This window comes from Leuciscus leuciscus (assembly GCF_965113295.1).
Source record: "Leuciscus leuciscus genome assembly, chromosome: 23".
NCBI classification, from domain to species: Eukaryota; Metazoa; Chordata; class Actinopteri; order Cypriniformes; family Leuciscidae; genus Leuciscus; species Leuciscus leuciscus.
In genome coordinates this window covers 11,718,371-11,731,968 of record NC_138747.1, presented here as the reverse complement: position 1 = coordinate 11,731,968, position 13,598 = coordinate 11,718,371, and the positions used below count along the sequence as shown (strand labels likewise).

The 13,598-nt window shown below is 38.6% G+C and overlaps 1 protein-coding gene across 1 annotated transcript; it reads right to left on the bottom strand.

Moving 5' to 3' along the window:
- Nucleotides 1-858: 858 nt before the first annotated feature.
- On the bottom strand, nt 859-13,258 carry prdm2b (PR domain containing 2, with ZNF domain b). Its single transcript, XM_082155168.1, has 7 exons — nt 13,138-13,258; nt 12,501-12,604; nt 11,768-11,920; nt 10,105-10,231; nt 7,734-7,847; nt 2,056-6,617; nt 859-1,953 (listed from the first exon to the last, which is right to left on the bottom strand). Exons 1-7 carry the CDS (start codon nt 13,250-13,252, stop codon nt 1,927-1,929), a joined length of 5,202 nt encoding a protein of 1,733 aa, XP_082011294.1. The 5' UTR covers nt 13,253-13,258; the 3' UTR covers nt 859-1,926.
- Between the last annotated feature and the right edge of the window lie 340 nt (nt 13,259-13,598).

The window sequence follows — 13,598 nt, the reverse complement described above, 5'->3', positions numbered from 1 at the left end:
CTCTCGATAAGACAGGTTCAATTTCACAAGCCAGGTGATTTAAAGGAAATATACTGATATCGGACATGGACAAAAAAACTGAATGTGACTACGCGCTAACAGAAATAGGTAATGCAAAAGCCTGGATTAGTCAGGAAGCAATGCGGTCAATGAATAGTGATATGCAAATGATCAAACCTAAATATTGAAAAACATTTGTGAAAAACTAATTTGACAGGTACCTTATCATCTGGATACATTAAAGTATGACTGAAGTCAAACTAAGAGCTAAAATCAAGAATACATTGATTTTTTTTTCTTTTTTTATATATCAATTAGGACAATGCATTTTACATTTGTGAAGGTTATTATTCATAATCACAAAACACGGTCAACATTTCATTCCCAAAAATATATCAATGCAGGACAGCAAAGACATACTGCAAGATGGAAATATTGTTTCAAGTTCCTTGCTTAAAAAACAAACATTTCAAGCATTCAGATCTTGTTTAGATACCTGTCCTCATTGTTCAGGTTGTAAAGTGAAAATGACATGGCAGAGACAGGCTTAGGAGTGAGAGGGATTACGCTGTCCAAAGGCAGAAAACGCATCAGTTCAAAGCTTGCCAGGAGGTAGACCACTAAGAATTAAGTGCAGTTGATGTTCTATTAAAGCAGAGGCCTTATCCATTTTATAAAATGAGAAACGATAAAAACAAAACATTTGCGTAATGCTTGGTTACCAAAGAGTCTGAGTGCTTGTGATGACGTCATGGCAATAACGGCTAATTATACTAATAATGCAACATTAACTAGGTCTTAATAGCAAATTTCTGAGGTTACCTCAGGGTGTGACGTACATGCGCATAAACATACCAGTGAAAATTAACGGTGGTTTTATAGTTTTCAAGCAGGTGTCATCACATATTGTAAAATCACCTCAAACTTTGAGATATCCATCAAAGGCAAATTAGCCTAAATAAAGTGCTTTTCATAGAAACAAGCAACCTGATTTACCAGATCACTTATATGCAATATGTATGTAATAGGCAATTACATAATTTGGGTTGTAATAATGGCACTTACAACTTTTAATTAATCTCATGCAAGTGCAGAAGACAGTTCGTCATTCCCAGTTGAAGTTTTAGTGTAATTTTAATGGCCAGCAGCCCTGCTGTAGAATCTGTAGATTACAAAAGGAACAGAGAAAAGAAAATAATAAAACGGCTTATGGTTTTGGCTGGTTCAGGTGAAGGTCGAACACCTTTTACATACAGCAAACCGTTCTCTCCTGCTCACTCTGACTGTATCAAACAGCTCAATTCATTTACTGTGTCAAAATAAACAAAAATATCAACAACAAAGTAAAAACAAAAAAGCCTCACAGATTATGAGGGCCTCAGTATGATAAACATTCCCTGTGGAGGATTACATTTACTTAAATATACATATATATATATACTCTTCAAATAATTTCTCTCAGTAAAAGAGGAGCAGGTCAAAATGGAGTACAGACATGGAGAAAGGATCAGTCCAATCATACTGTATACAGAAGCACATGCATTAGGAGACCGCTGCATCTGAAAACCTTACAGATTAAACATGGTCAATCAGCCTAAGAGAAACTGTTGAATGATTGCCTCTTGCAATATCTTAAAACCAGAAGGTCAACATTTATAAATATTACATAAGTAATATTATGTTTGATTGAGATTTATTTATTTATCATATTCTTTAGTCCATTTGGGGAGGGGGTTAGACATCCAAAGGATTATTTATAAAAGTGCACTGATAAGATACTTCCAATGGGCCAACACAAAAGATGAGCAGGGAGATAACTCCTGGCTCCCCTGAACATTCAGGCTATGATCAAGGTAATCCAATTCAGTTGAAAGAAGTTCCCCTTCCAGTCATTGACTCAAGCAATCCTTTAGAGAATGTGGAGTTCTACCTGGCTAACTTCAATAGAGACTCCTGAAATAAACAGAAAAAAACATAATGAAATCAAAAACTCACAACTATAAAATATAACTATAATCACATTATATCAATGATAACGATGAATTTCTGCATTACCTCAGACTGCCCTGGTTCATGGTTTGAAAGGTCTTCAGTCTTCACTTCCAAAGGAGTTGAAGCACTAGCAATCTGTACGCTGCGTGTCACCGGCCCACCTTTTCTCTCCCGCGTCCTTGCTGAAAAACGTTCCTCCTTTTTAGAATGGTGTGTTTTCACAACCTCCTTCTTGACAACAACTTGCTTCTTGACAACAACCTCCTTCTTGGCAACAATCTCTTTAGATCCACGTTGCATCTTAGAAGGTGGTCGTGTTAAAGAATCATCAGTAACTGCAGGAGTTATGGAAGTCAGTGGCTCATTGCTCTTTTTGCCTTTCTTAGTTTGTGGGGCAGTGTTGTCCATATTCAAGGCTGGCCTCTTTGTACGTACCTGAGGTTCTTTTCCTTTAATTGCTGGTAGAGCTTCACTCTCAATTGGCTCAGAGCTCCGGGCTCTGGTTTTCCCCAAAGGCTTCGCGCTTGATCCAGAACCTGCCTCTTGTTTGACTTCAGACTCAATGGCTCGACTTCGGAGACTCCTGTTTTTGTCTTGAGGCATCAGTGCACCTTTTTTCAATTTCTTGGCAACAGGTCTTTGTGGACAACTGCAAGCGATGTGTTTAGCGAGGCTTGCTGGGTATGTGAACTCTCGATTACAGTATGGGCATGCATGGACCTCATGAGTCTCCTCTTCCTTTACCCGGGTTGGGGGTTTCTTTGCAGAGGCAGCAGACTTGTTCTTCTGAGATATGGCTTTCTGGACCAGCTGGTTTTTCTTCTTATTTAGGGCTGATAACTTTGCTTTAGAGGTTATATCTTGGTTAAAGTTGAGCCTTTTTGGTTGACCCATTCTGCGAAAGGCATTCTGCCCAGTAGAGGCTCCAGTGGTGGAAAGACCATTTGGAGACTGTTTCACAACTTGTTTGAGAGGAATGGGATTCTTCTTAGGGGTGTAGCGTCTCTTATCACTAGCATTAGCACAAACTAATATGTGTTTATGTAGCTCTGGCATGTTGTCAAAGCTGTTTCCACATTTGGTACACCGGATTGCAGTGCTAAATGTTTGGGGGATGTTGTGTGTGGTAAAATTAGTTGCGGAGGCAACCGAGCCATCAGGTGTTCTGTTGTGGTACGGGAAAGGTGGAGGCTTAAAGCTGGGGTAGTGTTGATTAATGCCAAGCCGCACATCTGGACCTTTCGGTTTACCAGCCTCAGATGCCATAATCTTTATTGTAGTGTATAGTTCTTCAGTAGGGTCCTCATGGCCATTTTCCTCTTCTTCCACCTTATTAGTGTCACTGTTACGCTCCTCCAAAGAATCCTCAGCATCAACAGCATCTTTCTCCACATTTGTGTAAGCAGGATCCGTATAGTTCTGAGGTCTGAGCTTCCCGTTTTCAACAGCAGTGTGAGTGCAACTCTGACTTGGATGTAGGTCACTTTGATGTTGCTGGAGATTGCAGAGGAAGGCAAACTCCTTTGAGCAAATGGAGCAAACATAAATTCTTCCCACCCCGTGGAGAGAGGAGCGGTGCTCGAGGAGCGCAGTGGCGTTGCCAAATAACTGAACGCAAAACTCGCACTTAAAAGGCCACTCTGATGCATGCTCTATTATATGGCCACTAAGGTCTTTGATGGAGCGAAATGGCTCTTTGCAGACGTTACACACAAAACTCTTGACAAAATTCTCTCGCTCTGGTGTTTCAACCTCATCACAATTTTTGACTGGACTCCCAGGTGAAGTGTCAACTCCATTTGTTTTATCAACCGGCTCCTCTTTTTTCCCTATATCCTCTTCAGCAAAGTTATCGACCTCTGAACTCTTCTGTGGAGAATGCAATTCACTGAGGAAGTTTGGTGAAGATTCTTTCGTAGTTGATTGTACTGTAGAAAGAGAAGGCTCTGATTTGTGTCGACCTTCTGTTTTACTATTGAGGTCTTGGGGGAGAGTTCCTTCACAGGAATGGCTTTGGCTGGTTTCAGAAGCAGTATCCCACTCTAGGTGAGAAGAACCTGCTTGGTCTGCATTTCTTAAAAACTGAGGCTTAGAATCATGGGTTGAGCCCTCAAGTAGTGTTTCTGACTTTGAAGATGAATCTGCTGTACAATGTCTTTTTGCATCCTGAGGCAGTGGAGAAATCACACGGTCTAACTGCTCAGCAGTTTGGTCTGATTCATTAACAATGGAATTGAATGTATCATGGCATGATTCTGTTAATGCAGATGAATCAGACACTTCCTCTAAACAATCAACTGCTTTTGGGGACATTTTAGGGGACAACACTGGAAAAGGGGAAGGTGATAAGGCGTCTGACATGTGAAAATGCTGCGATGATAGAGGCGGAGGAGATGGGATAGTGGGTAAGACTGGAGGAGGGGGAGTAGATGAAGCTATACTAGAGGAAGATGGAGAGGATGGATTAATAGTCATAGGGGTCAGGGAGGGAGGAGAGGTTGATTCACAAGGAAGGTGCTCTGATCCTGATCCAGGACTAGAAGGGGCTACACATGTGGCACTCTCAGAAGACGAAAGGGCGTCAGGGCTCCCAAGAGTGTTGGATCCTTCTTCTCCGGGTGAGTTTAGGCCAGCATACTCGTTCATTAACACTTTTTCTAAAATGCTGGTATTAGGTTTTTTCCTCTTCACATGAGGTGGTAGTGTGGCTGAGCATGTCTTTACTTCATGGTCAACAGGACTTTTACGGTTCATACTCAAGTCAAGCACAGCCTCTCCAGATCCTCTGCTTACACTATTGTCTTTTTTACTGAAGGAATTTGAAAGGTCAAGCGGTTGCTGATTGCAAGAATTCCCTCCACTTCTTGAAGGAGACCAGTCTTTTCCTGTCAGACTTTCAGTGTCCCCATGATCACTGCTGGACAAACTCCAAGAATGAGTCATGCAGTGGGTCTCAATCTTTGGCACCTTCAGAGAACATGAAAACCCAGCTGCAGAGCTTATGTTGTCATTTCTTTGTGGTGGGCTACTCTGTGAAGCTGTGGGAGGGGAGGCGGTTCTTCTTTTAAACCTACCTTGGACAGCAGGCAGTGAAGTTACGGAAAGTGGGGTGGTCAATCTATTATCTGTAATTAGACCTATGGCTGTTTTCTGACCGTCCGGGGCCTGTAGTAGTTGTTTAAGTTTCGGAGAGAGATAAACCGTTTTCTCCTTTTGAAAAGCTAACGTTTCGGTTGACTGGGAGAAAATGTTTCCAACCAACAAAGAGGACTGAGAGGAAGGGGAGGACAATGAGGAAGAGGACGACACTGTTTCAGCCTCCACTTTCACAGCAGGCAGCAGCGGAGGTGTAGCAGTTCGCCTTTTAGAAGTTGTCTGAGACATGCATGAAACTTCCTTCACTGGACAAGTCCGTGTTTCAACTTTAAGAGCATGACTTATTTGTTTGGGACTCAAAATAAGAGCATCAAGGCCAAACAACGCTGCAGTGCTTGAATCAACCTCGATGACCTCACAATTGCTCACTGTGCTTGTAGATGGTATTTTTCCATCAATGTAATGGCTGAGATTTTCAGAAATGTTGTTAGAGATATCAACCATACAGTCCTCCCTCTCTCCCTCATCCTCTGTCTCCACACTGGGCACATAAATAGGTGGTGGACTGGCACTTGGTGACTCTTCCTGGAGCAAAACGGGCTGCCCTTGTTCATGGTGCTGGTGTTGGGAGGAGCCGTCCTGCAGGAGTATACCTTTCCGGCGAACACCTTTAGGCATTAGATGCCGCTCATGGATTCTGCGCTGGTGCCTGCGCATGTTGGTGTGTGTACCAAAAGCCTTGTTACAATACTTGCAAGGATGAAGCTCTTTTGACTCCCCATTCTCATCTAATATAAAAGGCCGGTCAGATTCAATACCAGGCTCTTTTTTCAAATTGTCAGAGGTTAGCTGAGGAGGACCGTTCTGTGTGTTCATAACGACTGCATGGCTTGGAGTGGACACACTGCCAGAAGTAGCAGAATCATTGGGCATTGTAGGACTGTGGAGGAACGCTGTTCCGCTGAGTGACCCAGGCCTATTTAAAGTTTTACTCCCATTCTCATGTCTACGTTCATGTCTGCGCCTGCCTACCTGAGAGCCAAAGGGCTTGGCACAGTACCGGCACTTAAACGTATGAGTTTGAAGGTTTGAAGTAGTGTGAATATGAGTGTGGCGCTCCAGGCCCTGTTTGGTGGAGAAATGACGCTCGCAGTGCTGACAGGGGTACGTTCCTCCCTGGGGGTCATCCTCAAAATCCCCATCTGCCTCCAACTCAGGATTCGCTGAAGAAGATATACACTCTGTATCACACAGTGGACTTTCAGAGCTTTCTTCTACAGGGTTGCCCGAATTTAATTGCTGGAGAGACTTTTCATCCCCATCAACTGATTCTGCCTCAGAGGGGTGCTGTGGGCACTGATTTAACAGTTGACCATCAACCTTTACATGTTCCTCATCCAATCCTTCCCTCTGGTTCATCTCTGTTGTGTGAGACTGGACAGGGTTTTCACTTTCTATAGAAGATGACTGGGAAACTGCATTCTGTTCCAACTCGGGAGGTGAAGATGGTCTTTCCTCATCATTAGGCCCTGAATCACAAGAAAAATATATTTAAATAATAAACGGAGCAATTCCAATAGGGTCCTCACACCATCGGTGCTCTGGCCCTAAATACTACCTAACACAGTGTTTGTACCTGCTCAAGCAAATGAAAACTGACTAGTGAATAATAAAATGATTAGGCCTAATTCTGTAAGACTACCACTGTGTCAACTATTCCAGTACATTGGTAATTAAATAATTCAAAACAAATTTCATCACGGATTAGTCAGGTCTGTATGCTGTGCACAAAAACCACCACCAGTGATGTTTCTTTAGTGAAGTGAAAAATGCATTTTGTTGGACAAACACATCTGAATCATAATGGAGATAACAGAGCGAGCCGTGCACGCCATAAGCTGTCCCAGACATGATAATGTTTTATATTAAGCGTTTTAAACTCACAAGCATTTAGATTAATGCCGCTTTCCATTTCAAGTACTTGGATATACGTGTGTGCAATTTAATGCGTTTGAAACATGTATGATTCAGCGCATAACTAACATTTTATTGTTACATCCTAATGTATAAATGTTAGAAATGTATACAAATCAAACAAGTCTCTGTTAAAGTGTAGCCTAAGTGTGGACGTGTTTTAAACAGAAAAATAAAAGAGCAATAATTCAGACTAAAACATTCATTTTGGTGAAATAGTTGTTGGACATTAACTTTAAAATTTTACACGTAATGGTGTTTTGTTCTTTTAATGAGAGCAGTAAATATAAAGTTATAAGATGGAATAGAATATAAAAGTAAAAAATAATATATCTTAATTTGTAATGTAGCATTTATATTTGTAAATCTCTTTGCACATAATATACATTACAGCCTACACTCCAATTGTTTTCATAGCATTCAATTTGCACATTGTTTGGAAGACAATTTTGGGCAGGATGTAGAATAACATGCTTTTCATTCAAACACAGAATAATAAATAAAATTTGCCGTTTTTGAACCATTTAACCATAGAAATAAATGACACATTATCAAAATAACTGTTAGTTGCAGCCCTACCGTTAACCACAACAAAAAATATTATGATTGAGCCGAGCATACTTGTGAACAGAACAAATCCCTGCCAGAGGCTGATGAAAAGCATAACCTACCTTCCTCTGAGTCCTGCATCACTGTGAATAAGGGTTCAGCGGCACTCGATTTCTTCGGTTCACAGAATCCAGCCAAATCAGCCAGTCTGGCTTTTTCCGACAGCTTCCTCCTTGCTTTAGGGAGAAACAAATCTGTTTTTAGTAAAAAATAAAATAAATAAAAAGAGACAACCTTCAAGACTTACTAAAGCCAGCAAAAAGCAATTAATAAAAGGTTAAGGTTTCCTTTCATGGCCGTCAATACCTACAATAATTTAATCCAATGATATTTCATCGAAGTAGCAATAAATAGGCGAAATATAAACGGAAAACAACCAAGATTTGTAAGAACATCTGGTACATTAACTAGAATAAAGAGCTCCACCTGCAAGATCCAAAACAAGTATGTCACCGCCTTCTTTTCTAAACTAGCAGCTCACCACAAAACCAGACTGACTTCTCAGTAACTGCTGCATTGTGTGTGACATAGGTTCACTCAAAAATGAAAATTCTCTCATCATTTACTCACTCACATGTTGTTCCTAACCTGTATGACTGACTTTATTGTGTGGAACACAAAAGAAGATATTCTGAAGAACATTATCGTATGGACGAAAAAGAAAACAAAAAAACAGTGAGACATCCTTAAAAAAAAATATTTAAAAAATCTCCTTTTGTGTTTCATAGAAGAAAATATGTCATACAGGCTTGGAGTGACATGATTGTGAGTAAATGACAGTTTTTATTTTTGGGTGAACTTTCCCTTTGAAGAAGTATAAATGCTGCATAATTACATGTAAACATTTGTATATACATTTACACAATGGATCACAGATAGTGTCACAGCCAAGCAAAGAAACCAGCCATCAGCTGCTGTCCTTGTGACAAGGTCAACTGGGAACATCTTATACAAAACCCAATTCATAAAACAGACACATGCTGCTAACTTGGTCATCTGACCATACTTGTCAAATAGTCATTCCCACATTTCCGCATCCAACTCTGTCCTTAAATACTAGTCTATTACTATTTCATGTACATAATCATGAACATTTTCAATCAAAATTCACCACTACATATTTTAATGCACTAAACAACATGGTAATTACAATTGTCCTTAATGTACGCATATATTTTTACAATGTCATTTGACCCTGGTTTTTGTCAGATAAAGGATTGATGAACATAATATAGTTACAATGTGTTTTGACTTGTTAATTACATCAAAAGGTTCACTGTCAAAATGTCTATAAATTGTTTAGGCTAAAACTTATAACTTACAATGACTTTCTAACATTCAAAATCAAATTTAAACAAACAAACAAAACATTATATCCTTCTCAATTCCTCACAATTTTCCCTAACAGCAAACTTTTGGATATCATTAACAGGTCAAATATTTCAAGAAATCCTTTACTTATGTCCAACCTTTCTTTAAAAAATATTACTAGCTAAATTGAACCATCATGCATTTAGCTGCACTTGTCATTGAAAAGGGGAAAGTCAAACGACCATTTAGCCTACTCAATGAAATGAAAAGACCAGCAAATACTCTTTTCCTTCTCTTTTAGGTCGGGCATCTGTCCTTTTCTGTCATTAAAACAGTCTATAAAGACAGATCAGACCAAATATATACATTTAAAGTCAAATATATATTTGAGTGATATTTAATAGAAAAATGTATTCCAAAAGAAAAGTTTATTAAAAAAACATTCAAGCTTAGAGCATCAAACTTAATGCAGTGATGTGTGACAAATGATTAAGAAATGAGCTATGGACGGACGAACAAACAAATGAGACTCTCATACTTGGAGCTTTTAGAGGTGAAACTTTGTGTTTATGTTAGGTCTCATTCAAAATGCTTTTCGAGGAGGGTCTCGAAGGTCATCTCTGAGAGACATGGGCTGTGTCTCCAAACCTTGTGAGCTGTCTATCTAGATGACATGTTTGGGCATCACAGGCGGGTTTAAAATCTATCAAACGTTCTGAATCGAACGCTCGACCGTGCCAGTGATGCTCAAAATGCTCTAGGCGAGAAGTTCATTAGATTTTGAGGCACTGAAATAAGGTCCGAGTCTGCAAGGCGGCTAACTAACCCGTTCATCAACATGAGGAAGAGATCGTTATATTCGTCGCACTTTGTCTCTGTCCCGGTGTGTTTTTCTTTTTAACAAAGCGGTTTAAAACAGAACGTCATCTATAATTCCGGTTTCTAAATAATCTTCCTATGAAATGGGAGGATAGCCAGGTGGCTAACATGCTAGCTCCAGCTAACGACTGCGAATACTTCCGAACAGAATTAACATATGTTCTCGGACACTAATTAGACACTAATTTTTATCGGGGGGAAAACTGCAGGTAGTAGCAGTAAGAGGTGGTGTTTTCATTTTACCTCGCTTTGCTCTAGGTGAACTCTTCTTGCTCAGGTTGCTAGTCCTTTCTTCCTCTAATGCAGCTGCTATCTCAGGATTGTCTTCCCCATTGTACCACACTAGAAGTTCTTCGTCGGGTCCGATTGGCTGACGGAGAGTAGACGGACCAATCAGAGTCGAGGTTTTTGGTATGCCATAGGATGAAATACTATCTAGGCCTTGACGCTCTGTCAGGCATTTAGAAACAGACCCAAATAACAAACTAGAGTGCCGTATGAGAAAGCTCATATTATAAAATTTTAATTGACGTTAAAGATGCTTTGTTCATCTGTCAACTACATTAAGTGTAGAAGATGCATTTAAAAAGAAAAACAAAGGAATTTCAATTTCTACTGGTAAATTTATAAAATATTTACATATAACAAAAGTTTGATATGCATAACTTTAAGCAGGAGCACAGCAATAATAATTATAATCACTCTATATTTGTCCCAGATTACTACTTTTCAAATATCCATGCCACATTATGAAATCAAAATTGGAGTTTTGTTTTATTTATAGTCCATGTCTATTATCTTTCAGTGCATCTACATACTAGTGTAGGGGTTTTCAAACTGTCCTGGGACATGCTTTCTATGTACATGCTTTCAAGAACAGTTTGTATTTGTGTTGAAAGAGAAACTACATGGTTTCTCTTTGTTGCCGTTTCCTTTTGCTTGCTCAGTGGGAGTTTTTTTGCAACATTCTCATTCATATTTTACAATATTTAATTACTGTGAAAAGAACCACAGTAATGCAACTGAATATGGTTCCCTTTGCGTTATACATCTAACATTAATAGTGGTATAAAAAAAAAAGTCATTAAGTTGAAACTAGCGAATTAAGAAATGCTTTTACATTTTGTTTATATTTACAACATATTGTCTTATACATGAAAATACAAACCCTACTGTTCAAGTTTGGCCAGTAAGATTTAAAAAAAATGTTTTAGAGAAAGGTTATCTTATGCCCACCAAAGATGCATTTATTTAACCAAAAATATAGTAAAAACAGTAGTTTGCAGTTTTAAAAAACCCAACTGTTATCGATTTTAATTTATTTTAAAATAGAATTTATTCCTTTTATGGCAAAGCTGAATTTTCAGCAGCATTACTCCAGTCTTCAGTGTCACATGATCTATCAGAAATCATTCTAATAGGTTGATTTGCTACTCAAGAAATATTTTATTATTAAGACTTATGATCATCAAAGTTGAAAGCAGTTGTGCAGCTTAATATTTTTGTGAAAACCATGACACCTTTTTTCAGAATTCTTTGATGAATACAAAAGTTTAAAAGAACAGCATTGAAACACATCTTTTGGAATGTAAAAGTATTTACTGTCACCTTTTTACTGTCAATTTAATGCATCCTGAATAAAGGTGTTAATTTCTTGTAACAAAAGTCTCATATTGACCCAAAACTTTGAAATGGTATTATAGCTGCTAATAATTTAGGCAGAGTGTCTCTTGCAAGGGAATCATAATTTGGGGATCTTTAGCATAAAAAAAAGTTTGAAAACCCCTTTACTAGTGTACTACACCGCTATATGCATCTTCTCCAGGCTTAATCTTTTCTACAATCATAAAACGTTAATTGGTGAAAATCAACATGGTGAAAATCAAACCAGTTCATCAGCTCTTACCCTTAACACTTTGTAGTAAATAGCTCGGTTGATTTCCAGTGGAAAGAGGTTTTGCTCTTGAGAAGAGCGTGCCCAGTTCACATACCGCAACCAGTTTCCTTTCATTGGATCTGTGGCATCTACACACATCCACCCCCAGGCTGGAAAATACACCTAATGATAGTGGAACAATATGTATTTAATTAAGAACCACCACTTAAACCTACACTACCACTCAAAAGTTTGGGGTCAGTAATTTTATTTTATTTTTTCAGCAAAGATGCATTAAATTGATCAAAATTGTGTCAGTAAAGACATTTATAATGTAACAAAAGATTCATATTTTAAATAAATGCTGTTCTTTTTAACTTTATATTGATCTATTCATCAAAAAAATAATATTAGAGTTTCCACAAAAATATTAAGCAGCACAACTGTTTTCAACATTGATAAGAAGAAAAGTTTCTTGAGCACTAAATCAGCATATTAAAATGATTTCTGAAGGATCATGCGATACTGAAGACTGACAATTCAACAGTTTTTTTTTAAAAAAACAGCAAACTACTGTTTTTTACTGTATTTTTGATCAAATAAATGCAGCCTTGGTGAGCATAAGATACCTCTTTCAAAAACTCTTACTGACCCCAAACTTTTGATTGGTACTGTATATTGGTCCAAATATGCTTTGTGTTGATCAGTGTATTCAGACTTCTGCTCAAGCAGAAGTTCTCTCAATGGGATATCTAATACATACCTCCCACATGTAAACATTGCTTGTCACTTGAGATCTCTTCTTTCGTTCTCCTACAAATGGTCCAAACCTTTTGCCTTTAGGTATTAATCTAGACGCCCATACACCTGTAGAGAGACATGGACAGCATGTCACGAGAAATCCTATGTGAGCAAACACTGGGAAATTTATTTCCTTCGCCATTCGAACTTGTTTGATGGATTTTTCAGCATGAATCCTCATTCAGAATGAGCAACTTTAAGATCTCCTGAGACTCTCTCACAGAGCCATTTTCTGGAACATTCAATATTAAACATTTATCTGTATATTTCTAGGGCAGCATCACAGCGTACTGCGCACTCCATTTCAAACGCAGAACAAAACAAGACTGCAGTTACGTTGTTTGCAACTCAATTGTTTAACATTCTCAATTCCTTTGGTTCAAAATGCTGACTAGCTAAACCATAAGACAACTGTCAAAAGTGATGGTTGTAGAGCAAAACAGGCAAACTTTGTAAATATTTCAAAGTGTTTCAAAGTCAAATATGTGGGACATCTCATAGTCTTTCAGCAAGCAGAGTTAAAATAAAATACTGCAGAAATTAACATGATTTCTCATCAACGGCATCATTTACAAGTACTCAGCCACGCTGTTACTCACCAATGCGATTTGGGTTAACAGCTGACGGTCCCAGCTTCATGCTGTTTGGCAGCCCTTTCCACACATGGGCTGGGATGTCATCCAAGGTTTCATATGCTCCTTGAGGCAAAGCCATTACAGCCTCAAAAAAAAAAAAAAAAAAAAAAGGGAGGGGGGGTGTGTGTGGGGGGGTTATGGGTTACATTTTACAATATGTTCCTTAACTGCATATCACCATAACCAATACTCATGGTACTTGCTTAAAGCAAAAGTATGAATTTTCTGAGAGGAAAAGCATTTATTCAACATCAGAAAAAAAAATTTTTCGCCATACCTGCGGCAAGGATTTAACGCTCGATTGAATTTGAGACTCCTAAGACTTTTCTTATTTCATGGATTCTGTAAAACAGAAAATAGAAGCTGTTATTTTAACCATGTAGAACGAAATAATCCTCTATGTTTATGAAGAAGAATGGGACTTG